The 26369-nt window shown below is 52.2% G+C and overlaps 1 protein-coding gene and 1 long non-coding RNA gene across 6 annotated transcripts; one reads left to right on the forward strand and one right to left on the reverse strand.

Moving 5' to 3' along the window:
• Nucleotides 1-235: 235 nt before the first annotated feature.
• LOC125091049 (uncharacterized) lies at nucleotides 236-7551 on the reverse strand. 2 transcript variants are annotated; one of them, XR_007124565.1, is made up of 4 exons: nucleotides 7414-7551; nucleotides 4239-4556; nucleotides 3264-3347; nucleotides 236-1897 (listed from the first exon to the last, which is right to left on the reverse strand). It is a non-coding gene; the product is annotated as an uncharacterized LOC125091049 (long non-coding RNA). The 2 variants fall into 2 exon arrangements; XR_007124564.1 differs by lacking the exon at nucleotides 236-1897 and having other exon boundaries at nucleotides 2992-3347.
• Nucleotides 7552-7594: 43 nt separating this feature from the next.
• Nucleotides 7595-25043, forward strand: METTL22 (methyltransferase 22, Kin17 lysine). Of its 4 annotated transcripts, none has more exons than XM_047714331.1 (11): nucleotides 7595-7694; nucleotides 10945-11110; nucleotides 12542-12898; nucleotides 16637-16677; nucleotides 16767-16911; nucleotides 19169-19240; nucleotides 20595-20648; nucleotides 21406-21486; nucleotides 21680-21782; nucleotides 23432-23600; nucleotides 24484-24737. In XM_047714331.1, the coding sequence occupies exons 2-11, from the start codon at nucleotides 11005-11007 to the stop codon at nucleotides 24682-24684; spliced, it is 1329 nt and encodes a 442-aa protein (XP_047570287.1). In that variant the 5' UTR covers nucleotides 7595-7694; nucleotides 10945-11004; the 3' UTR covers nucleotides 24685-24737. The 4 variants fall into 4 exon arrangements, with proteins under 4 accessions (XP_047570287.1, XP_047570286.1, XP_047570288.1 ...); XM_047714330.1 differs by lacking the exon at nucleotides 7595-7694 and adding an exon at nucleotides 8017-8149; XM_047714332.1 differs by lacking the exons at nucleotides 7595-7694; nucleotides 24484-24737 and adding exons at nucleotides 8018-8149; nucleotides 24751-24905.
• The last annotated feature ends 1326 nt before the right edge of the window (nucleotides 25044-26369 follow it).

Raw genomic sequence — 26369 nt, forward strand, 5'->3', positions numbered from 1 at the left:
GGCCAAAATCCAAAACACTGACACCATCAAATGCTGGAGAGGATGTGGAGCAAAGAGGAACCCTTATTCTTTGCTGGTGGGCATGCACAATGGCATGGCCACCTTCGAAGACAGTTTGGCGGTTTCTCATAAAACTAAACAGATTCTCACCAGGTGATCCAACAGTAGTGCTCTTTGGTGTTCTCCTAAACAAACTGAAAACTTACAGTCACACAAAAACCTGTTCAAAGCAGCTTCGTTCATAATCATCCCCACGTGGAAGCAACTACGACGTTCCTCGGTAGACAAATGGATAGCTAGGCTCTGGTACATCCAACACAGTGGGCTATGAGCCATCACTAAACAGAGATGAGCTATCAAACCAAGACAAGACACGGAAGAAACTTAAATGCGCATCACTAAGTAAAAGAAGCCAATCTGAAGAGGTGACCAACCATAGGACATTCTGGAAAAGGCGAAACTAAGGAGACGGTTAAGAAATCAGGGGTCATCAGGTGTTAGAGGGGAGAAAGGGATGGAGAGGCAGAGCACTGGGGATTTCAGGGTCGTGAACACACTCTGTGTGGCTCTACAATAAGGGACACATGTCACCACCACCCAGAATGAACAGCAAGGTAGAGTATGGACTCAGGGTGATGAGGACATGTCAATGTGTGGTCCTCAGCTGTCACAAATGAGCCACTCATTGCCAGGGGGGAGGCCATGCATGTGTGTGGGTGCAGAAGGGTGTCTGAGAAATTCTGCAAATCCCCCTCAGTTTTGCTATGAACCTAAAACTGCTCTAAAAAACAAATTTTATTAATTTTTTTTAATGTTTTAAGAAACAAAGGAGAAGAGGGAAGAGGATTGGGCCTGGGACCTGACTTACCTCTCTGACCTCATCTACAAAATGGGAAAGGTGAGACTTCTGTCCCAGGATCATGATGATGACCAACGGTGACACACTATGCAAGATGCCTGGCAGCCTGCCATTCCTCTGGGATTAATGACTGGGATGTGGCTTTGTATTACAGAGTCACTATCCCTTACTCAGCTCAAGAAGACCAACCCATGCCCAGCTTGAAGGAAACAAGTGTATTTTAAATAAAATGAAACAGAAATCAGATGAGAGACCAAGGCTATTGAGAAACGGGTGGTCCTTCCCGAGAGAGATGGTGTGTTAGCCCCCCTCCCTGCCCCCAACATGCTCCTGCTGCTCTCGGGACTCACGGGTGATGGACCCCACTACCGGGACCCTGAGTGATTACCCCAGGACCCCACAATTAGTGGGGATGGGATGTCTTTGGTTGGACAGGACCATAACTGGAGGAGGCAGGAAGCATGGCTGGGAAGACATGCTGCTGCCCCATGCTCTCCACCAGTATCCTGGGGCCTGGATAACCTGGTGGGAAGAAGAAAAACAGAGCAGACTCGTGACAATTGGAAATACTCATTACTCTCCAGATGCAGGAAAGAACAGGGCAACTTCATAAGCTCATCTCAAAAGAGAACATTTTGCTCCAGGTCTAAGCGGATTGCTAAGACCTCTTCTGTTGACCACACACAGGGAGTGGCTGGGGTGTCAGTGGCCAGCCTCTGAAATGGGGTGTTCCCAGTGATATCCTGGGCAACAGCACCTCCTGCCATGCTCCTGGGGTCTCCAGTCTCTCGTTCATTCTGCAAACGCAGGTGCACAGCACCATAAGGATGACCAGGAGAGGTAAGGTCCTGCTCTCATGCCACTTACATCCACGGGGCTGGGTTCTGCAGGAGGTTCTGGGGGAGAGAATGCTCCCTGACTCTCTCCTGGCTTCTGGGGTCCCAGCAGTCTTGGTCATTCCCCGGCTTGTAGACACATCACTCCGATCTCTGCCTCTGTCTTCATGGGGCATTCTTCTCTCTACATGCCTTCCTCTTTCTGTAAGGACATTTCTAGGATGGTGGGTGATTTCATCGCAGAATCCTGAACTAATGACATCTATGAAGACTCTGTTTCCCAATAAGGTCACATAAGGTTCGAGGCGGGCATGGATTTTTGGAGAATACTATTCAGCCCACTACAGACCCCAAATTGTGCCAATTTTTTAAAGATTATCTCTTTATTTATTTAACAGAGAGATACAGCAAGAGAGGCAAGACAAGCAGGGGGAGTGGGAGAGTGAGAAGCAGGCAAGGACCCTGACGCGGGGCTTGATCCCAGAACCCCAGGATCATGACCTGAACCGAAGGCAGAGGCTTTAACCCAGGTGCCCTGGGGCCGGGGACGGGGGTGGAGGCGGCGGCGGGGCGGGGGGGGGGGGCCTCAATCTTAAAACAATTCTCAAAAACGACAGTAGCAGGCGCTATAGACTATAGATACAGCCCCATAGCCCCTCCTCTGGACCATTTTTGTGCCCGAGGGCCTGACTTCTGACAGGCGGCCCCAGGCCCTTTTCACTGTAGTCACTCTGCTCACGCTCAGCTGACCAGAAAAGCCAAGGAATTAGCAGCCCTAACCAATGACTGTAGGATTTGGTGTACAAATACCCTGGTGGCCTCGCCCCTTGGGTGTGACAACTCAGAAGCACACATTCTACACTGGTTCCAAGAATTCCCCAACAAGATGAAACTCCAGGGAACTAAAGCCTTCACACCCAGCTGTAGGGAATGTAAAATGGTGCAGCTACTTCGGAAAACAGGCTGGCTGGCTCTCAAAAGGTTAAATATAGCATTACCCTACGATCCAGCAACTCCACTCCATGGTATGCAGCCAAGAGAAAGGAAAACTTATATCCTTATAAAAACCTTCCATGCGTATTCATAGCACCCTTATTCATAATAGCCCAAAAAAAAAAAAAGTAGAAAAAAACAAGTGCCTATCCACCAACGGATGCACAAATAAAACGGGGTCTAGCCACACGATGAAATATCATTTTGCCCTTAAAGAGGAATGAAGTAATGACACCTGCTACAACAAGGATTAGCTTTGAAAATAAATGCTCAGTTAAAGAAGCCAAACACAAAACAGTGCAAATTGTAGGATTCCATTTATGCGAAATCCGTAGTCAGAAAGCAGAAAAGGTGTTGCTAGGGGAGAGGGCAGCAACTGGAAATGAACGCTTGTGGGTTTGAACTTTATTTACAGAGTGACGAACATGTTCTGGAAGAAAATGGTGGCGCCCCTTGTAGAGCCTCGCTCGTTCCAGCCGCGATGCCACCACACCAAAGGCAGAGTGGCTCATAAACACGGAGATTTCCTTCACAGAATTCTGGAGGCCAGAAACCCACATCAGTCCCCATCCTACCTTCCCCGCAGAAGAATCTGCTACTTCAGTTTGAAGACGTCTTTGCAGACTTCTTTCTGTGCATTTACATAAGCTGGGTATATCCTGGGGGGGGGAAATGTAATATTCTGTGAGCATTTTCTCTTACATACATAAGATTTATAAGGTTTGTATGGCCCTGTGACTTGTTTATTTTTTTTTTTTAATCTAACAAGGTGACTTGGTAAAATTAGTGAAATTAGTATGGTCTTTAAAATGCAACAGAGGGGGGCACCTGGGTGGCTCAGTGGGTTAAGCCTCTGCCTTCAGCTCAGGTCATGATCCCAAGGTCCTGGGATGGAGCCCTGCACTGGGCTCTCTGCTCAGCAGGGAGCCTGCTTCCTCCTTTCTCTCTGCCTGCCTCTCTGCCTACTTGTGATCTCTCTCTTTCTCTGTCAAATAAATAAATAAAATCTTAAAAAAAAAAAAATGCAACAGAGGCTGTCAGATCACCCCCCAGGAGGGGGCAGAGTCCAACCTGGAATCTTCCTTGTACTCTCTTTTACTCATTCTCAAAGTGACGCTTCAAGATAGGTATGATTGTCAATAATCAAGGAATTAGAACATTAAGTTCCAGGGAAGTAACTCGCCCGACCACCTAGCACATGGAACGTTCCCCACAATTCAGTGACTGAGTGGAAAGGACTCGTCAGTGGCCCTGCTGTGGATTTGAACCCAGCGCTGGCAAACCGGAAGGTCAGTTTGGTGCCTCTCCGCTGGGAACCGGGAACCAGAGAGGCAGGTGACTGCTGTGCATTTGTAGCAGATGCTGTTAGAAGCTTGCAGGAGGCAGGGGGCAGAATGATAATCACCCGCTCCCAGCAATCCGAGGGGAAGAGCTCTCCCTCAGGAGGACAAAATCCCCTAGAGCTGACTGGGAAAACAGAGCAAACATTTGGTAAACACACGACCTTTGGGAAGGGGGCTGCTCTGAACACCCAAGCCAGTAATAATCACCTGACAGCGATATCTTGCAAGCTGCTTTCTTATCACACCTCTGGCAGTGTGTCCGCCTTCCTTTGCTGCATACATGATTTGTCATTAGCCCAGATGGCGGGGGTGATGTACACGCCGGCATGTGTGAGCTAGCTCCGTAACCCTTGGGTCACCAAGCCCAGGGAGAGCCGCTCATGGCAAGAGACGTGCAGGAAAGGGCCTTTTGCAGAGGGTTCATCCAGCAGACCCGCTCGGATATCTGGGAGATGAGTCTGCATGCCAGCTCCGCTGGGTGACTCCTGGTAAAGCACTTCACCTCTCTGAACCTCAGGGGTGGTCCTGTGGGTGAAGGAAGACCTGAATAAGAAGAGGCCTGCAGAGTGACTTATAAATAACTGAGCCATGGAATGGGGAGGGACGTCTCCCTGACACCTGCAGAGCCCCGCAAAGACGGGCAGGCTCCACACCCCTTCTTCTGTTAAGCTCCTGTTGTGTTGCAAACCACCCCAAAATTTAGTGGCATAAACAATAACACTTTTCTTATGTTCATGGATTCTGTGGGTCAGGAATTCAGGTAGGGCACGGGGGCGGGGGGTGAGCTTGTTTCTGTTCTGGGAGCCTTAGCCCAGAGGACTGGGGTGGGGGGCATCCCCTTCCAAGATAGTTTCTATTGTGGGTTGAACTGTGTCTTCCCAAAAGACACATTCGAGTCCTAACCCTGTACCTGAACATAACCTTATTTGGATATAGGGTCTTTGCATATATAATAAGGTGAAGATGAGGTCATGGATTAGGTGAGTCCTAATCCAATAACTAGTACTCTTATCAAAAGGCCATTTAGACACATACATACACAGTGGCAGAAAAACTGGAGTGATGCATCTATAAGGCGATGACAGCCGAGAGCCACCAGAAGCTAGGAGACAGGCAACAGAGTGGTATGGACTGAATGTTTGTGTCCCCCCCAAAATTCATATATTGAAGTTCCAAGCGAGAGTACACTTGAAAAATAGAGCCTCTAGGGAAGTTAGTAAGGTTCAGTGGGGTCATAAGGGTGGAACCTGACCGTGGAAGAAGATTCGTGTCCTTCTAAGAAGGGGCACGAGAGAGCTTGCTCCCTCTGTCCCCTGATGCACATGAGGCAGCAGCCAGCTGATGACTGAGAGAAGGTGCTGTCTGCAACCCCATGGGAAAGATTTCGCCAGAACCTGGCCATGCTGGCACCTCGGTCTTGGACTTCCCAGCCCCCTAAACCATGAGGAGATTGAAATCAATGTTTGTTGTTTAAGCTACAAAGTCTATGGCATTGTGTGACAGCAGCCTGAACTGACTGATACAGAGGATCCTTCTCTCAAACCTTTGGAGAGTACACCGCCCATGACACTTGGTTTCGCACTTCTGGCCTCCAGGACTATGGGAGAATAAATTCTTGTTGATTTAAGCCAACCGGTTGTGACAACCTAGGACATTAGTAAGAGTTTCATGGCTCACATTTGCAGGGCGAGAAGGATGAAGAACAGATTCGCCAGGGCTGCTGACCAGACAGTCTGCATGTGGGGTCCCCCCGCCACCCGCAGCACACTGGCGGTATTCACTATGTGAATGAACTACTGAAGGCAACAGTAATAGCTTACAAAGTCCATTAATCTTTGACAAAGCAGGAACTATCCAATGGGGAAAAGGCAATCTCTTTAACAAATGGTGTTGAGAAAACTGGTCAGCCACGTGCAAAAGAATGAAACTGGACCACTTTCTTACACCATGCACTGACATAAATTCAAAATGGATTAAAGACCTATTATGTGAGATCCGAAATCATAAAATCCTATAGGAAAACACAGGCAGTAACTTCCTTGACATCAACCGTAGCCACTTCTTTCTAGATATGTCTCCCGAGGAAAGGGAAACAAAAGCAAAAATAAACCATTGGAACTACATCAAAATAAATAGTTTCTGCACAGCAAAGGAAGCAATCAACAAAACTAAAAGGCAGTCTATGGAATGGGAGAACATGTCTGCAAATGATTATCTGATAAGGGGTTAGCATCCAAAACATCTAAAGAACTTATACAATTCAACACCTCCCCCCCAAAAAATAATCTGAGTAAAAAATGGGCAGAAGACATAAACATTTTCCCAAAGAAGACATTCAGATGGCCGACAGACACGTGAAAAGATGCTCAATGTCGTCCGGCAATCAGGGAACTACAAATCAAAACCACAATGAGATACCACCTCACACCTGTCAGAATGGCTACAATCAACAACCCAAGAAGCAACAGGTATTGGCGAGGATGCCGAGAAAGGGGAACCCTCATGCACTGTTGGTGGGAATCCAATCTGGTGCAGCCACTCTGGACAACGGTATGGAGATTCCTCAAAAAATTAAATAGAACTACCCTATGATCCAGCACTGCCACTCCTGGGTATTTACCCACGGAATACAAGAGCATTATTTCAAAGGGATACATGCACCCTTTGTTACAGCAGCATTTATTACTGCTATTTACAATAGCCAAGATACTGAAGCAGCCCAAGTGTCCACCGACTGACGAATGGATAATAGAAGACGGAATACTATTCACCCATCAAAAAGAATGAAGTTGCCATTTGCAATGACATGGAATGAGCTAAGGAGTACGATGCTGCGTGAAATAAATCAGTCACAGAAAGAGATATCATATGATCTCGCTCATACGTAGCATTTAAGAAACGAAACAAATGAGCAAAGGAAAGAGAGAAAGAGAGAGAGGGAAACCAAGAAACAGACTCTTAACTATAGAGAACAAATTGTTGGGGGGTTGGGCGGGGCTGGGGATTAAAGAGGACATTTATAACGGTGAAAAAAAATACAAATAAATTCACAAAAATAAAAAGCTTCTCAAAAAAATTTATATATATAAAACTTCTAAGTTGAGCTGCTGATGCTAACTGCTTTACAAGCATTAATCTATGTCCCGTTTTGGACTGGGTAAGTCCAGCGTGGGTTGCAGATGCGAACCAGCAGCTTCCTCTCTCGCCATGCACTCAGACCCCAGTGATGGAGGCAGGTAAGCAGGTCTCACAACCGGAGTCACAGGTGCTCTGAACGAGGAGAGCCCAGACACGGGTCTACATGAGCTGGAGAACGGGGACTCAAGGAAGTCTCCCGGAAGAGGTGACCACAAAGTAGGACTGCCGTTGGGCCATAACTTACGGAAGGACCCTCGTGGCCCCAACAAGGCAGGTCTGTGTCAGGCTCGTGAATGGCGAAAGAAACAAAGTGCGAGGAACGAAGTCCCACAGCTTCTAGCCACGGAAGTGCACCGCGGACGCCGCCACCCGGGCAGCTCCGGCGGGTGGGCGTGGCCACGGCGCGGAGACGGCGGGCGCGCGCGGAGGGGTGTGGCCGCGCCTGCGCAGGCCGCCTACTATGGCGGCCGCCTGAGCCGGCCCCCTGTAGGATTCCGTCGGACGTCCTTCTGCAGCCCGTGACAGGTAAGCTCTCGGGAGAGACGGCGGGATGGGGAGATTGCAGGGAGCTTCCTGGCAGGGACCCTAACCTTGAAACAGGGCCCCCACCGACCTGAAGGCCGAGTCCCCACTGGGCTTCAGTGTCCCTTGCCGAGCAATGGTGGTGGGAGAAGGAGCCCTGTTGTCGGGTGGGTTTCTGTCCGGGGTCCAAGCAGCCCCCTCGGTTCCGGATTAAGAAGGGAGGGCGATGCCGAACTGTGACTGCCTTTTGAGAGGCGTTCAGGGAGGCGGCAAGACAAAAAGGAGTCCCGGGAGGGGAGGAGGTCCCTGGAGCCCCTGACTCCCAAGTCTGCGCGCCGCTGCAGCCGCCCTGGACCGCGGTCCCTCCAGCTTCCCAGTCTTCACGCCCTGCCCTGCATTGTCCCGCGCCTGGACACGTACTGTCATAGAACTTCACCCAAATCTCCATGGTTGAGTGAGTGAGTTGAATGGCATCTGGCGGAGGGAAAGCCTGGGAGGTGGGGACGTATTTCAGTCCTCAGATCCCAGCAAACTGCTTTTGGGCGGACCCTAGGGGAGAAAGGCTGAGAGCGTCTGAGTCTGGCCCCCACGGCTTTAGAGAGCCAAGCTACTGCAGGATGAACCTGCAGCCCCAGGGAGGTCCGAGGGGGTCCCATCAGCAGTCTGGGTGTTCTTTTCTTCCTCTAGACGGCACTGAAGTGCATCCAGTTGTAGCATTCCCGGACAGAGACTCTGAGTCAGCTATTCCTGAGTAGAAAACTGTTGCCTTTTTCCATCTTCAATAAACACTCTTCAATAATAATTATTATTGCTACAATGATCGGTATTCACTGTTGTTATTTGTTATCCACTTACTATGCCCTGAACCCTAAAACCGATCATGGTCTCATTTAATCCTCACGCAGGCAGGGAGGTAGGTACAAGACACCTCTCTTCCCAGATAGCCTGATGCTGGGAGAAACCCTCTAAAGGGATTCCAATTCCTGGTACTCAGTTGTAGGGTACATTTCCAGGAAATCTGGGTAGTTTGAATTTTAAAACTGAAAATTCAACTAGAAATGAAGAATTTGAGTTTTGTTTTTGTCTATACTTAAGAAAAAAATTGGTGTGCAATTATACTATTAGGCTAATCTGTGGGATGTCGTTTTTCCAACAAAATTGCCCTATAGCAAGAAACAGCATCCTTTGGTTCATGTTTGATGTTCATAGTGTCATCAGAGAGGATTTTTTTTTTTTTTTTTCCAAAACTATATGTAAGAAGTTCTCAATTTTCCCCCAGGACATCTTGCAGTCCTGGGAGAGCCACATCTAACTTTGAGACATTTAGTCTCCTTTTTGGATGCAGCCTAATTTTCCAGTCTTCGCTGATTGAGGGCTTTTGCCTGAGTGAGGATGGAGCATTTCTCCTCTGTCACTTTCACCGGCGCCGTGAAATCCTACATCATTTTACTAGGTTCACAGCCTCACTTCACAACCCACTGGCTTTATGCTGGCTTCTAGCATCAGGTGGGAAAGCCAGCCTGGAAACTAATTTAACAAGGGGCCAGCTTTTCACAAAAATTTTTTGTGTAGATACAACTTTGGCTTCCCCGTGGCAAGTCTTTAAATGTAGGAACTCCAGTGATGTGTGCTCAGACTATGAGGACAGCCTGGGTTATGATGATCCCATTTTCCAGCTGAAGAACTAGACGCCCGAGAGGTTTCATGACAGGCCTAGGACATACAGCTAGTGCACACACCTACCCAGGTAGGAACAGCTCCTGTAGGAGGTCAGGGTTTATGGGCAGGTTTGGGCCGAATGTCTAAAACCAGCCCCAACACAAGGAATTAACAACTGCTGTGGACCATGGTCTCTGCTCAGTTCTTTGCAACCCTGGAACCCTACAAGGTGAGAATATAGCTGAAGGAACAGGCCCAGAGAGGTGAAGTGATTTCCCCCAAGTCACGTAGCCACAAAGTGGGAGCCTGGGGTTTACACCTGCCCCGCCCAGCATCCCAGCCCATGACTCTGCAAGTTGCTGCATTGAGTGAGGTCTTGTGCTTTCCCAAGTACCTACTTTGATGCTTTCTGATGAGGCAGAACATTTGGTTGGAGAGAGAGTCTTCCTGTTTTGACTCTTTTGCCTCAGGTGTGGTTTTCCACACTTGGGTTATTGCTGTGTTGCCCGAATAATTTTCCGCATCTGTACATCACCTGTATGGTGATTGCCTTGGTTGCTTTTCCTTTGATACTACTCCCCTCCCCTTTTAATTTCAAAAGAATGTTTTCAAGCAGCAAATTTGGGCCATAGAGTCAACTTCTAGAATTAAAAAAAACTGAAGGGGAAGTCCCTAAATGCAAAGTGTGAATTGTGGTTGGATACTGTTTTAGGAAAAACCAGCAATAAAGGATATTTGCATGAGAAATGGAGAAAATTGGCTATGGATAGCGATGAGGTTTTAAATGGTGCAAGGGAATCGTAAATGGTCTTAGATCTGCTAATGGGCTTATGGTTATGGGACAGCATGTCTCAAAAGAGACACTGTAGAGGGGGCAACTGGGTGGCTCCGTGGGTTAAAGCCTCTGCCTTCAGCTCAGGTCATGATCTCAGGGTCATGGGATGGAGCCCCGCATCGGGCTCTCTGCTCAGCAGGGGGCCTGCTTCCTCCTCTTTCTCTGCCTGCCTCTCTGACTATTTGTGATCTCTCTGTCTCTGTCAAATAAATTTAAAAAAAAAAAAGAGAGAGAGAGAAAGACACTGTAGAGGAATTTGAGATAAAACGTGATGTCTAGAATTTACTTTCAGTTCAGGGGGACAAAAACCCAGGTAGACAGATCACTCGACCCCATATGAAAAGGCGTTCATCACTGGATCTAAGCAGTGGGTATATGGCTGTATATTGTGCTATACCTTCAACTTTCTTGTCTGTTTGAATATTTTCACGATAAAAAAAGTTGGAAAAAATTGAAAGGAAAGGAAAACTTTCCTTTATCAGTATAAATCAGTATAAATGGAAATTCAGATCGTTGGCCATAAATAAAAGATTCCTGTGAAAATGAACACGCTGCAAACAAAATAACACAATTCTAGCGGGATTCTTTTCCCTTGCAAAGGCCCTGAGACTTTCTCCTTTAGGAAAAATAAAAGAGAATTGAAAAAGGGGAGCATATTCTCCTGGGGTGATGCAAAACTGTGTACCACCAGGCTGAGGAGTGTTTACACTTGATCCCCTTTGGGATCAGCTGTCCTGAGGACTTGATCTTGCCTTCCAGGTGCTGCTGTCCCATGATTCATGTAGATCCCGGCCATGGTAGCTGGCCCCCACCCCTGCCATGGACGAGGTCACCTTCAAAAGTGACACTGTGCTCTCAGATGTCCATCTCTACACTCCGAACCACAGGCACCTCATGGTGCGGCTGAATGGCATGGGACAGCCTGGTAAGGTCCAGGACACGTGCAGAGGGGTCCAGCACCCCGTGGATCTCATTTTGTTTTCTGCTTTCTCATATTCCTCTTTTTGGGTAAAAGACTAGGTAGATTGCATTGTTCAGCTGTTACCCTCACACCACTTCCTAAGTACCCTTGTTGCATTGAGTGAAGTCCTGTGCTTTCCTGAGCACCTACTTTGTGCAAGATTGGGGGGTGGGTGGGCAGGACCTGATGCTGGAAATGTAGAAGGGAATGAGCCAAACCCTGCCCTCAGGAAGCCCATGTTCCGTTCAGGAGACAGGGTTCAAGCTTCCATTGCCCCACCCCAGTTCAGCCCCCTTTGTCACTAGGCTGGGGGCCTCCAGCTCCTCCCACCGGGGCTCTCTGGCTTTTCTCTGCACACCCTCTGCCTTTTCATCTCCACAGCAGCCAAGGGGATCTTTTGAAAATCCAGATCACATCAGCACCCTGATTTAGGCCCTCCAGTGGCTCCCCCTGGCTCTTAGAATAAAATCAGACTCTTCACCCCAGCCTGTGAGGCCCAGCCCAACACAGGCCTTGCCTGTGTGTTCACATTTAACCTTTCTCTGCTCCTTTCTATCCATATACTGCACGCACTTCTCTCAGTGCCTTTGTCCTTGCTGCTATTTAACCTAGAAGGTTCTTCCCTCCCAGCCCTGACTCCAAACGTCACCTCACACAGGTCCTCCCTGGCCACCCTCCCCAGCTTTGATCACCCTGTATTAGCTTGTTGTGGTGTGATTAATACTCCCCTTTCCCTTGGGTCCTAGTTTGGACCCTAAATTCAGGAGCCAGAGATCCAGAACAGATCAGTGGCTGGCCTGGGGTTAGGTATCCTGGGGAGATAGAGGACTGCAGCCCAGGACTGTCCTCTCGATCCCTTGCACCCCTACCTCCAGCCCACCTCCCTGGAACACACACTCTTACTGAAACTCGTCTCGGTGACGTTCTAGTCACCGGATGGGGAAGGCCGCTCGGTGTCCTTGTCCTTTTTTCTAGCCCTTAGGAGGTGGAACAGTGTAGTGCAAAGTGCAGAAGTTTAGGAGTTGGGTGAACTGGGTTTGGGTTTTGCCTCAGCTATGTGAAAAGCTGTGTGGCCTTGTCGGCTCCCTTAACTTCCCGAAGCCTCAGTTTCCACGTTTGTAAAGAGTAGCTGGCACTACTATCTTCACAGCAGCAGGGAGGACTAAGATGATGAGGGCCAAGGACCTTCACTATAGATGCTCATCAGATGGTAGCTGCTGTCCGTGGCCCCAGCTTCTTGGCTGAGCCAAATGGGCCTTTTCTGTGGCCATTACTAGGCCTCCACCAGGAGGTCTCCACCAGACTTTGAAACTCTGTCCGGGTGGGAATCAGATTTTCTGCAAGGAGGAGACAGCTTGGAGATAATTCTCCTTTTGTGTTTGTCTTGCCTTCCAGTTTTCCTGTCCCAGTTCAAGCTTCTGTGGAACCGAGACTCTCAGGCAGACTCCGGGGCTGAGGGTGGCCATCATGGCATGGGTCCTGCAGAGCAGACACCACCCTCTGGGCCAGGCAGCACCAGACCCCCTCTGGGCAGTGACTGCAGTAGTGACACCACCAGCCAGGAGGGGGTGGGAGCTCGGCTTGACGAGGACGGGGATTTGGACGTCGAGAGGAGACCGCGGGCAGCTTCGGACTCCGAGCCAGCAGAGCCTCCAAGAGACAAGGTACATCCCACGATTCTAGCACAGGAGGAAGATGACCCCCTGGCAGACGAAGCACGAGAGAGCAGCCCCCAGGATGTCATCAGAATAGGTGAGTCCAGGTCGGCTCGTCTGCCACCAGTGCGGCACTGTAGTGTGGATCAGGGCCCAGGGCGTTTGCTCATGGGCTCTGTGTGCAGGCCCGGGCCAGGGTGTACTGGAACCAGACGAGTTACCAGAACCAGCGACACTGAAACTGAGCGCAGGTAGCGCCACTGCCAGCAGGGGAAGCTGTCTGGGACACACAGGTCCCTCTCCTGCTCTCCATTGTTCTCAGGATACAGTCCAGGCAACTGGGCCTCGCTCACAGGGCCCTGCCTGACATGGCTCTGCTCAGTGCTCACCCCTCCATGCGCTTTCTCACCTGTGGGCCTCTGCTGTGTTCTACTTGCTTCCTGGAGGGCCTGCCCCCAGCCTCTTCTCCCTCCCTACCTGCCTACCTTCCTTTCTTTCTTCAGTTTCCTTTTTCCTTCCATTTTCTTCTCTTTCCTTTTCCTTCCTTCCTTCCTTCCTTCCATGCCCATCACGGAGCCCAGTGTGGGGCTTGAACCCATGACCTTAGATCAGGACCTGAGCTGAGATCAAGAGTTGGATGCCTAACTGACTGAGCCAATCAGGTACTCCCTGCTCCCAGCCTCATGTTTCTTAACACGTTCCTAGTTGTACATATCCCAGCTTCACTGTTGCCTCCCCTGGGGAGCCCTGCTGCCACCACCTCCCACACCAACGTTTTGATTCAACTCAGCATGCTGGAGCGTTGGGTCAGGGTAGAGTTGCTGGAAGACTCAGCAGCAGGGTGCCGTGGAAGATTCTGGAGCCAGAGCATGGCAGGGAGAGAAGGAGGTAGTCCAGAATCGATCTGGAGGTGGCCTGCAGGCCAGTCAGAAAGACCGGGAGCTAGAAGATGGCTGGGAAGGGGAGATGGGGATGTGGCAGAAGTGGGGCGGGAGCGAGTTCCAGCGGGTATGCAGAAGCAGCAGCAAGTGTCTACCACCAGGCACAGGGGCAGGGCAGAGGGGTGTGGTGACACCAGGATTTCAGATTCTGGAAGCGGGCACATTAGAAATGCCAGTAGTGGTGGGAAGCTGGGGCAGGAAGTGGGCCAGTGATGTTAAGCACCTGTCATGTTTAGACGTTTGACCTACCTCAGTTCATGTAAAGAAGCCTTTACAGCCCTCCTCTGGGACTCAGGAGGTGTATACAGATAGCAAGCCACAAGCCCGACGCCACGTAGCTGTGGGACAGTGAAGAAGATTCTGAATCCGTGTCCATCTCCAAAGCCAGGACTCTTGCCTCCCCAGCACTGCTCATCTGGGGGGGAAGCGCTCTATGTTGAGTCTGATCGTTGCGTCTGAGGCCCCCATAAGCCTGGACACTGGTATGGGTCGGGGACACGGGGTCACTTAGGGCACTCTGGAAAACACCAGCACTCTCATCCATCCAGAAGTCCGTGCAAGAAGTAGTTAGTGAGTGCCTGCTCGGAGCCAAGCAGGCTGTGTTCTAGTCCATTCCATTAAGGGTGATGTAGAATTCACACCAGAACGCTACTCCTTGTTTTCCATGGATTACCTCTATTCCTCATAGCCTTTCCAGGGAGGAGCCTTCCCGTTTCACAGAGGTGGGAACAGAGACCAGAGAGGTTGAGGAACTTGCCCCAGGTCACACAGCCAGTTAGTGGCAGAGTGACAGTTTGCGTCCAGGTCTGTCTGATTTCAGAGCCCATGTTCTTTTCGGGGTTTTTTTCTTGTTTGTTCATTTTTAATATTTTATTATTTACTTGACAGAGAAAGAGAGCACAGCAGGTGGAATAGCAGGCAGAGGGAGAAGGAGAAGCAGACCCCACTGAGCAGGGAGCCCGATGTAGGACTTGATTCCAGGACCCTGAGATCATGACCTGAGCCAAAGGCAGACGCTTAACCAACTGAGCCACCCAGGCGCCCCACCACAGCCTGTGTTTTTATGTCATGTTGGGAAGTTCTGTCCCGGGGGACAGGGGGGGCCTGGGGGGCCTGTGATGGCTCATTTAACTCTCAGCCTTCACTTAATTGGCCTTCCTGCGAGAGGAGTGGCAGACTCGGTTATTCCGTACAGAGGGTTCAGCCTCTGGTGTGTGGGTGTTTAACATCCTGGGAAAGTATCCTGCAGGCTGCAAACAAAAGTCCCACAGCAGAGGTCCCGTGTATGGTCAGGTTTCCGACTTGCCCATCTCGCAGACCTCATTGTAAGGCCCTTCCTTTCAGCATGCCGTCAGTCCTACCCACCCTGGAGGGAGCTGGGTGGCAAGGCGATTAAATGCTTGAGCTGCAGGGATAACCCCTCGGTGTTCCATCCCCAGCTGTATGCTTCCATCTGGGAGGGGACCAGGTCTTGGACTCTGGTGCCCTGCAGAGCTGGGCTTTGACCCACCTCAACCCTTCAGGAGCAAGGTGACCTTTGACAAGTGTCTTGCCCACCCAGAGACTGTGTTTGCACCTATAAACTGGGGCCCAGGATACTGCCCTTTGGTGATCATTTAATAAGTAATGCCCAGTATGTGCCTGTACGGGGCCTCGTACAGAGCATATGTAAGTCTCCTGACCATTGTTTTCCTCTGACCTACAGACCAGGTCATTGTTTTCCAGTTATGGGCCCATCTGAGAAACCAATTAAAAAGGACCCAGAGGGGGCGCCTGGGTGGCTCAGTGGGTTAAAGCCTCTGCCTTCGGCTCAGGTCATGATCCCAGGGTCCTGGGATCGAGCCCCATATCGGGCTCTCTGTTCCTCAGGGAGCCTGCTTTCTCCTCTCTCTCTCTGCCTGCCTCTGCCTTTTTGTGATCTCTGTCTGTCGAATAAATAAATAAAATCTTTAAAAAAAAAAAAAAAGTACCCGGAAGGGAGGGACACGTAGCTGGCTCAGTCAGTTGAGTCCCTGACTCTTGATCTCAGCTCAGGTCCTGATCTCAGGGCCGTGATGTCAGATCCCTCATGGAGGGACCAAACACCAGGGGCATGCGGGCTGCCCCCCTCACCACGTAGGGCAGAGCCTTGTGGAGGCTGCTTCCGACCCTGTGGGTCTCTGCCCTGCCTCGGTCTCTCAGTCCCTTCTCCTGTTCCGTCGTAAGCATGTAGTCCGATGTGGGCAAGTCTGACGTGCACGTGGAGCCCCCCCGCACTGCGCATGTGTTGTGCGTGTTTTAACTTGACAGCCATCCTCTTCCTGCTTCAGAACGCGCCAGCCAGTTCGTTACCAGCAGAGATGTTTGCCACGTTCCTTTTTCCCTTTGGTCTCCTATTTCTGTTCTCTCCCCCGTCCTCCATACCACCGCCAGATTTTATCCTGATACATTTTGTGCTTGAGAATACACCTTCCCATAGTTCATCTGAAATAGGATATATACTCAAACTGACTTTGTTGACGTCTGTTGTGGTTCTAAGTGTAAGAAACACGCAGAATGCACCGTGACTGTTGTCAGCATAGAGCCGGCCCAGGCGACATCAATACGCTGTGACTAGTGCGCAGTTACCGAGCACAGTAAAGTGAAGTCGGGGCTGGGGGTGGGTGGTGACCGGGCTGGTCCAGGACCTGCAGTGACCCTCATCTCTAGGCTGAGGGGTGGAGACACCCAGTTATGTGAGTGACGTTCACACAGCCCCTCCCGACTATCTCACGACCCGTGTCTCTGCCGCTCTGGAGAACACTCAACTCTAGCACCCATCCGGCCGTGTTTGCGGAATACCATGCACCTCGTCTGTCTGTGTTCTGTCCGTCCCCATTTTCATGGCCCTTTCTCTTGGTTTCCATCCTGTCCAGAGCACACCATGGCCACCCCCCTGGAGGATGTTGGCAAGCAGGTGGGTAGGTCCTGTCCACTTCCTATGGCCCCAAAGGGTCTCCCTGGAGCCTCACATCAGTTGTCATTCCTTGTCCGTCTCTCCCCCAGGTGTGGCGGGGTGCCCTGCTCCTGGCCGACTACATCCTGTTCCAACGGGACCTCTTCCAGGGACGCACCGTGCTGGAGCTCGGGGCGGGCACGGGGCTGGCCAGCATCATCGCAGCCACCGTGGCGCGTACCGTTTACTGTACAGGTAGGCCCGCCATCGCAGGCTAAGGGGAAGTAGTCGCCTCACAGGGCCTGCTTGACTGTCAGGAAGTGAAGCAGAACAGCCAGAGATGGAACTTCGGCTGCTGTTGACTTATCCACACTTTTCCACTGGTTTTCTGCACCCTCTGTGTCTGGACATTTTGGTTGTTCCCATGTGTTTTGGTGTTTTTGTTTTTCTATTTGCAGTTTTCTCAGTTGCCCTGCAGTGAACACCTCTGTTCACCATTGTCTGCTGATCCTGCGATTAGGTTCCTAGAAACAGGTCTGACCCTTTTTAAACTTTTTTTTTTTTAAGATTTTATTTATTTATTTGACAGAGAGACAGTGAGAGAGGGAACACAAGCAGGGAGAGTGGGAGAGGGAGAAGCAGGCCTCCCACTGAGCAAGGAGCCCGACGCGGGGCTCGATCCCAGGACCCTAGGACCATGACCCGAGTTGAAGGCAGATGCCCAACGACTGAGCCACCCAGGCGCCCCTTTTTTAAGCTTTTGATGCATATTGCCAAGTGATTTCTTTCTCAGTTTTTGTTTGAAGTAGCGTTAGACTCACATAGAAGCTGCTGAAATGTGACAGAAAGTGCCGTAGAATCCCCCACTCCCCACCGCCACAGCAGTGATGGCATGTCACGTACCCGCAGTTCAGTGGTGACACCCGGAATTTTCCAAGAGTGCGGTGCTCTCAACTACACCCACTCTAGCCCACACGCTTTTTCTGAAAGCATGTACCAGTTCATAAGAGGGTAGGATCTCATCAGGGGAGTGTCACTGCACTTTGAATCCTCAGTGTCTGCAGAAAGGGGACATCTGCTGCTCTGCTTTGCATCTTGTTGATCCCTAGTTCCTGTCCCCACAGCACCCATTTTGTTGCTTCTGAGACAGGAAAGGGAAATTAGGGATCCCCCTGATGCTGGCACACTTTCCAGATACTTTGCGTTGGCCACTGGCTGGGCGTGTGCGGGGCATCCCCCAGTTCCGCTCCATGCCAGGGCGCCTGTTTGTCAGCGAGCCCTTCCCAGAGGCGAGCCATCATGCACCACCCAAGAGCTTTGCCTGTGCCTGGTGCCCAACAGCAGCATATACTCAAGTTGTCTTATCCTTAAGAGGGGGTTTCCTGGCACAAAGAAGGGGGCTTGCATCTGCACGGCACCTTCTAGTTGGCAAAGCCTTTCACGGGCTTCAGCGCCTGCCTATGACTTCACAGTGACCCTGGGCAGGAGCCAGGGACCCTGTCACCATCCTTCATCCAGATGGGCAGACTAAGAGTAAGGTCAAGCGCTGGCCCCAGGTCATACACACGGCCACTGTCATATGGCAGGTGTGGGGGTGGGGGGGTGCACCCAGGGTTCAGACTGGTTTTCATGGAGCAGAGTTCTGTGCCCTCCCTCGGGCCAGCAAAGGGATAATTGGGGGGCAGCCCCAGGGCTCTGATCTCCCACTGCCACTCAGCCAAAGCTGCTCTCTCTTACCTGTTTTATATGTTAGAATCCCACAGAAGATCTATTTGAACAAAAGCTCCCATAAAGCCTTACAAGCTGCTAAACTGGTTGTGTGCTGTCCGGCACACACCATCAATGTTCTGTCTACCCAGTGGCCCCGGGAAAGGGATAGGTGTGTCCCAGGCTCTGCATGTTCCCTGGAATGGAGAGTCTTCAGTGGGTGATGGGACGGGGTCGGGGCATCCACAGCCATAGTGAGCTGGGCAGATGTCACTCACACAGCTTTCTGTGCCTTTTAAGCGTACACTCTCCTAAGTGAAAATCAAGTTTTGGTAAAATACCCACAGCCCTGCACCCCATGCCCCTTCAAGGATGCATAGTACTAAGGATTGGTTCTGCACAAAGAAAGGGAAGCCCCACCACATCAGAGCACCGGGCAGCTCAGGAGAAACGGGTGTCCACAACAGCATGCCCGAGAGCACACCCCCAGCATGTAGGAACCTGCCCTGTGTCTCAGTGAATCACATGCGAAAACCCACGCCTATTTCTTTCGTACACACTCAAAACAGGAGCACTCACCCCTTCCCTCTGACTGCACAGTCCATCCCCACCAGCCCCATCATTTCTTACTAAAGGGATAGATGGTTACAAAGGGCCTTAAAGTGAACGTAGTTCGTGTTGGCAGTAAACACACAGGAGAAACTTGACTTTCCATTTTGCACCTCTCTGCAATCAGGCTGTCGACCCTGGAGATGAGGGTGCGGTGGTGGCTGGGGTTTCACGGCGTGCCCTTCTGTCGTTCCAGATGTCGGTGCAGATCTCTTGGCCATGTGCCAGCGGAACATTGCCCTCAACGGCCACCTGACTGCTGCCGGAGGTGAGGCCCAGCGGCTCTTCCCCGTGGGAGGGAGGGCTTTCTGTTCAGCGGGTGGGACAGACACCCTGTACCGTGACCCTGGGAGCTGGGTGTGCAGACCCGGGTGAGCACAGTCCTTTGGCTTCACGGAGCTCCGCATCCGACGATTCTATGCTTGCATGATCCTCTCCTCCCACGCCCACTGCCGCATCCCGCTTTAGCTCTCCCCCTCCTGGACGTCACATCGGCCCCCACCTGATCTCCCGGCTTCTTGTCTGACCCACCCAGGCTGTCCTCCATGTAGCATCTAGAGTGACCTTTCAACACGCAAGCCAGGAGCTTCACTCCACACTGGGGTGACGTCCAGGCTTGCCCTTTGGCTCCCAAACCTCCTGGTCTGAACCCTGCCTCCTTTCCCGCCTTGCCCCTGATGGCCTCACTGTCCACCCCCCGTCCCGCCCTGTCCAGCTAGCCGAGCACTCAGTTCACGTGCTCTTCCCTCTGCCCGGACCATCCTCCCACCCTCGCTGCCTGGTTGCTGGATTTCTGCAGCATCCGCAGAAATGAGCTGACGTGATAGATGCTGCAGCCTCTCCTCCCCGGACTTCCTGTGCACACCTTCTCCGAGCAGCCGGGGGGGCACTTACCCACTCAGATCAGGTCACTTCAGCCCTCGGGCTTCAGACCCTTCCGAGGTCTCCTGTTGCTGTCTGAGTGGACACTGAGCCTTTCTGCCTGCCCCAGATCCTGTGGCAATCTGGCCTGTCTGAGGGTCCCACCCCCTCCTGTCAGTTCCTCATCATACTCAGATCCCCAGACCTCCAGACGAGTTTACAGTTCCCTACCAGAGCCTCACTTCACCTCAAAGCTTTGCATTTTGACATCTGTGTGTCTAGTTGAGAGGTATCTGCCACCTCACTCGGCCACACGCTCCACGGGGCAGGGGCCTGTCTATGTGATCCCCCGTCACGTCACTGAATGCCCAGTCAACAAGAACTGGAAGGGAGGAGCAGACATGACTCACATTCTCTTTGAAGCCTTCCCTGACACCCCAGGCTGCAACCAGAGCTCCTGTCTCCTCCTGTCCCCCTGGCACATATCCAAGCTGTGCTCTGACCGCATGGCCTGGTTCGTGCTCACTGGCTAGCCAGCCTCTCCTGTACTGCCGGTCCCCGAGGACAGGGACACACCTTCTAAATCTTTGTATTCCCTGTGTCCAATGCCAGACCAGAGACCTAGCACTCAAAAATTGTGCAGGGAAGGAGGAACGTGGAGAGGATGTTGGTGGAGGAATGGACGGATTTGGGCATAGAACGGGAAGGGTTAGCCTTTTCTCTGTTTTGAGTTGGACATTCTGCTTGGTTTGGTTTTGCAGGCGGTGTAGTTAAGGTCAAAGAACTGGACTGGCTCAAAGACGACCTGTGCACAGGTGCGCCTCTCCCTGTCCCGCATCCTGCCAGACTCACGGCCCTTTGTCCCACCTCTGGGATGTCAGCCCCGTGGCCTGGGCTGAGCAGAGGGTCCTGGCTATCGCCACGGTCCCTTGGCTCACGGCTACTCCGCTCTATCAGCCGATGAATGATGGTTGCTGGCAGCTCCCACCTGCTCTGTCACTCAGACTGACAGTGTCCCTGTACAGTGGGCACAGTAATCCCCGAGTTCCAGGTGAGGACGGATGCTCTGGGTTCAGCGCCTGCCCAGGGCTGGGAGGCCGCCTCCCGACACAGTGCTCTGTCCTCTGTCCGTGGTGGGGAGTCGGCCATGTGGCTTCAGAGCCAACTGGGTAGGATAGTTTTCTACATTTATTATAGAGGCTGTTTTAAACCTGCATGCTTGGTTGCTCTTTGTATGAAAACTTCTGTCACCTGCCAAACATTTAGCACCTTAGGTGACCGACCTCCCCAGCAGTCCTTGAGGGCAGCGTCCCTATGCCCATTCTGGTGCAGAGCTGAAACCCCTTTCTCGGGGTCACCCAGCAAGCTTGCAAGGGCAGCAGTACCTGTCCCTCGATGGCAGAGGCAGGCCCCTGGCAGCCGCATGGACAGCCACGGCCCTGAAGCCGGGCCACTAGAATTCAGACCTGCCTGGCGGTACCCTCCTTCCAAGCTACCCCCAGCTCTGTTTCCTCTCAGCCACTTCTTTCAGCCTCAGAGCTGAACGTGTGCGACGTGGCTTTCCTTTCACAGACCCAGAGGTCCCCTTCAGCTGGTCGCAGGAGGACGTCTCCGACCTGTACAGCCACACCACCATCCTGCTCGCGGCCGAAGGTAAGATGTCCCACTCGTGGTGACCACGCTCCTCGGGGACCTCTCCCAGGTGCCCTGCCACACCCATCGGCTTTCAGCCTGCGAGCTGCTGCCACTGCACGTTCATGGTGACCAGGTGCCATGTGTGGGGTCCTCCGAGGGACAGATCTCCCTGACGGTTGCATTTTCCCATTGCCCGTTTCCTGCCCCGCAGTGTTTTACGATGATGACCTCACAGACGCTCTGTTTAGAACGCTGTCCCGCCTCGTTCACAGACTGGAAAATGCCTGCACAGCCATTCTGTCTGTGGAGAAGAGGTGAGCTCTGTGCCCCCGAGAACCAGACACCCCCTTCCGAGCGCACTTATTAGTGTCGTCCTGTCACTTGCTCACTGAGCACCTGCTGGGTTACCAGCACGTGCCACCCCTTACCCATGTGGCCTCCTGTCATCTGCCTGCCCCCACCTCACCGGAGGGGAGAGGAAGGCTGGGGAGGGTAGCAGGGAACCCGTCATGGCTGACCTGTGAGCGGACGAAGCCGTAAACACGCCCGTGCTCCAGAGCCGGCACAGCGGCCACCCCTCTGTCGAGGGCCTCTCTTTGTGAATGTCCCCTCTGTGACACCTCAGGGCCCCAGGAATGCCTGTCTTCTCCCAATCCAGATGGAGCCCCTCCAGGACGTTTGTCACTTGAACATCCTGAGGCATTAGGGCTCCCACTGAGGGCGTGTCTGTTTGGTGGTGGACACAGTACTGGACACTTGACACTGTTTTCTCCAATTCCTGTGCTGGGGCACAGCTCTTCTAAAAGCAAGTGAAATAAAACCGGGGCCCCTGGCTGCCTCAGTCAGTAGAGCATGTGATTCCTGATCTTGGGGTCGTAAGTTCGGCCCCACATTGGGTGTAGAGATTACTTAAAAATAAAATCTTAAAGGAAAAAAAGCCATGAAGCCAACCCTACTTAACGACCCAGCAGCGTAGCATCTAGAAATCTGCCCTGGGGAAGGGATCACAGCTGTGCCGCCGCCGTCCCCCTGGGCGTATCCATCACAGCGCTGTTCACACGGATAATATCAAGGAGCTTCTTCAGGGCACACAGGAGCAGTGACAGCACGTGGACCTTGCCTGGATCCTTATTTTATAGACAAAGGGAAACCTCGAGAGCCCTGCCCTGACTAGATACTGAAATAGTAAAGAATTATCCTCACATTTGTTTCAGGTGAAACAAAGAAACAGGATCCTTTATCTTATCGAGATACACATGGCTGTTTACAGAGGAGACGCTGTGATGGCTGGCGTTAGCTTTTTAATAATCCGTCTGGGTGTGTGGGGAGGCAGAGACCACAGCAGCCATGAGGTGGGAGCTGGGATGGCTGATCACACTGTAAGAAATTTCTCATAGTTAAAGATCTTGGAAAGAAAAGGGGAAAAAGCAAAGAATTTGAGTGTCAGGTTAAATCGTGTTGCGGGTTAGGGTGTAGAGGTGGCTGAGCGGCCCCACTGGGAGGGCTCTGGAGGACGTGCTCTGAAGTTGCCCCTCTTATGGCTGCCCGCCCACCGCCTCCCAGCAGCCTTCTCTCCCTACTGCTCTCAGGCCCTGCCCTTCGTACACTCACTGCAGAAATGGTCTCGGGCACCCAGCGTGCGGTCTGTGCTGGCAGAAGCCTGGGAGGCCGGCTGGCAGTGGTCTGCGTCTGCCTCCTGCCCTGCTTTGTAGCTCAGGGCAGGGCCTGTCTTTTCGCGTGGTGGTATCATAGCACCTGACTTTGCCTCTCTGAGCCTCAGTTGCCACGTCTTTAAGAGGGAAGCAATGACCGTGTCTACCTCCCGGGCTCTCCTGCAGATTCAGGAAGGAAGCACACTCAGGAAGGAAGCGCACCATAGGCGCTCAGTGAGAATCCACCTGTGGGAAGTGAGGTCAGGGAGCAGCAGGAAGGTGAGGCATGTGTGTCGGCTGCTTGTTTGCAGGCTGAACTTCACGCTCAGACACCTGGATGTCACGTGCGAGGCCTACGACCACTTCCGCTCCTGGCTGCAGCGGCTGGAGAGGCTCGCGGATGGCCGACTGCGCTTTGCAGTGGAGCCGGTGGAGGCCTCCTTCCCGCAGCTCCTGGTCTATGAGCGCATCCAGCAACTGGTAGGTGTGGCCCCCACCGTGTGTGGGCCCTTGTTGCTGTGCGCAACACTGCTGACCCCGGGGTCCTTCCAGACATGGGCCCTGTGCCCTGGTGCTGTCAGGGCAGAGGAGCGCTAGCAGGCGAAGGCTGTGATGGGGGCTCCCCATTCTTAGGGGGGTCACCGCATCTGCTGGTGGGTGTGAGGGCCGACCATCGCCTTGGACTTGAGAACATGTTCTTTCCCTGCGGGCAGTTCAGGCTCCAGAGGAAGCAGGGCCGAGTACAGGAGGTGGTTGATTTCACAGGAAGGCAGCGCGAGGGCACTTGGTGGGGTGCTCGATGCAGGAACCCCAGGAGGCCACATCTTCCCTGGAAATACGCTGGCCTCAGACTAGGCAGGCCTAGCTGATGACCCATGGCCCTTCCAGCCGGACACACTGGGTCCATCAAACTAGGCCTCAAAGAGTCATTGTCCTAGTCACGGTACACAGGCCAGGTACCATGCCGAGCTCCTTCCTCGGAGGATACCGGGACAGGGCAAGTCACACCACCAGACAGCGGCAGAGCTGGGGCTTAACCCTACAGCCACGTCACTTCCTGTTACTTTTTTTAAACTCAGGTCAGGGGGAAATCAGAGAAACAAAATTACCCTTGAAAATCCCAAGAGCTACAAGTCCAAAGGTCTGAAATGAATGACTTGTTCTCTTTGCCTTATGGCTGTGCCTTTTCTCTGGGTCTGTGGAGACCAGTCCTAATTCTGAGGAGGAGAGGGGAGCGGGCTCTCCCTCGCAGGCTCCCGGTCCCGCTCCCCGAGCAAGCCCAGCTCTGGACTGTGTGGTTGCGGTGCGTGAGAAGCAGCTCTCTGTTCGCTTCTGCGCCGCCTCCCCGCCCGTCTCCCTGTAGATGGCACCCAGTCTGCTTCGGCCCGGGGAGGACTCAGTTTCCACTAAGAAATTGGACTTTCTCCACCGGCCCGTGTCAGGAGAAGCACCACACGGCCAGGAAAATCAGCTCCTTAAGAAATTCAGCAGTCGGGACACGGCACTTAAGATCTCCCCGAATGGAGAAATGGCCACTTGCTGCCATTCTTCTGGTCCATTTTGATCGTGTGACGTCCTCATGTGTCTTGGATGAATGCCAGGACTTAGCCATCCAGCTTCTCTTCCATAGTGGGGCAGAAAGAGCAGCCCAGAGCCGCCGACCATCAGAAGCAGCTCCTCGCTCCTGCACCAGTGCGCGTGCTGCCCGTGGTTCGCGTGCCGTGGGACTCTTGTCCTTTGCTGATTACTCCCTCTCTGACACCGTGAAGGCTCCTTTGTGAACCTCGGGAATCTGCTTTCTCTGTTTGCTGCAGGAGCTCTGGAAGATCTTTGTGGAACCGGTAACATGACCTGTCGCATCCACGAGCACAGCTTCTCAACTGTTCTCAGGATACGTTTCTAATAAAATCGAAAGCTCACCAAGTAATGTGTTTGAGATCGTATCATTTTTAAAATGTGAGAGATGCACTTTATATGCCCAGGACTTTCTTGCTCTGCCTGTTTTCCGTGCTGCCGGCTTGCCACATGTGCACCAGGATGTCTCGAGAGCTGTGGCCGGGTGGGGCAGGTGTTCTCAGCTTGACTGCGCCTGAGTCAGGTGCTTCAGGTTCCCTGGCAGGCAGGGGACCGGGGCTGGGCCACTAACATTTAGTGCTCCGCAGTGTTACCTGCTTACAGATGTGTATAATGTGGTCACCACAACCGCGATCAGAACACTACCAAAATGAGGCAGGGAAGCCTCATTGCTTTCCAAGGCTGTCCATGCCCCATCCCCATCCCTCTGGCGAAGGCTCATTCAGAGGAAGTGACAGGAGATGGCAAAGAGGCCTTCATTTTCAGTTTTAAATTCTTTATAACCAAAATTAGGTGAGCTTAGAACAGGCACGAGCACGCTCTTCCTGGTCTCGTGTGTCTGACCCAGGTCCCAGAGCCCATGCTTTTTCCACTCCTCCCCTTGAGCTCCTTTTTCTGTTTGCTTCACATGTCCATATTTCTGTCTGATCATTTGTCTTTTTCTCTGTGCCCCCCATCTCAACCCCTCCCTGTTGCTTTATGCCCTTTTCCCACCATTTCTCCCTCCTCTTCCTTTCCAGATCAGCTCCCACCCTCCTGCTTCCTTGGTCCTCCTGCAGATCTGCCCCCACCACAGTCCGTATACCCTCCTTGCGTCCCTTCCTCTCGGCTCCATCTGGACACCAGATTAACTCACTTCATCTTCCCCACGCCTGGGACTTCAGCTTGGTTACACGCATTTAACAGTTGCGAAAACTATGGCTCTAAAAGGAAAAAAAATCTCCGTGGGTCAGGGCTTTGTCTCTCTTAAACATCAGTGCATTCCTGGCATAAGGTCTGTCCCAAAGTAGGTAGTCAACACATAGTGTTGAACCCCGGGGGCATTTGGCAATGTTCGGAAAGTTTTGGGTTGCCACAACTTGGGGAGAGGGTGCTGCAGGCCAGGGGTGCTGCTTAAACATCATGTAATGCCCAGGACAGCCCCCAGTGGCAGGAGGGCCAGCGTTGAGAAATCTGGATCAGGAAGGAACAGTAGCTTCGTTAGGAAAGAAAAACGGGTAGCAGCTGAACATGCAGAGGAGATGACCCAAGAGAAGTCTCACCCTCCCCTCTGGGAGTGGGAAGAAGATCCACACACACTATCTCTGAATCCTCCCAAGACCCTAGAGAGGAGAGATCGCTGTTTTACGTAGGAGAAACGTGAAGTTGAGAGCGGTTGTGGCGCCCACCGCCCTC

The sequence above is a fragment of the Lutra lutra genome, chromosome 18 (assembly GCF_902655055.1).
Source record: "Lutra lutra chromosome 18, mLutLut1.2, whole genome shotgun sequence".
NCBI lineage: Eukaryota > Metazoa > Chordata > Mammalia > Carnivora > Mustelidae > Lutra > Lutra lutra.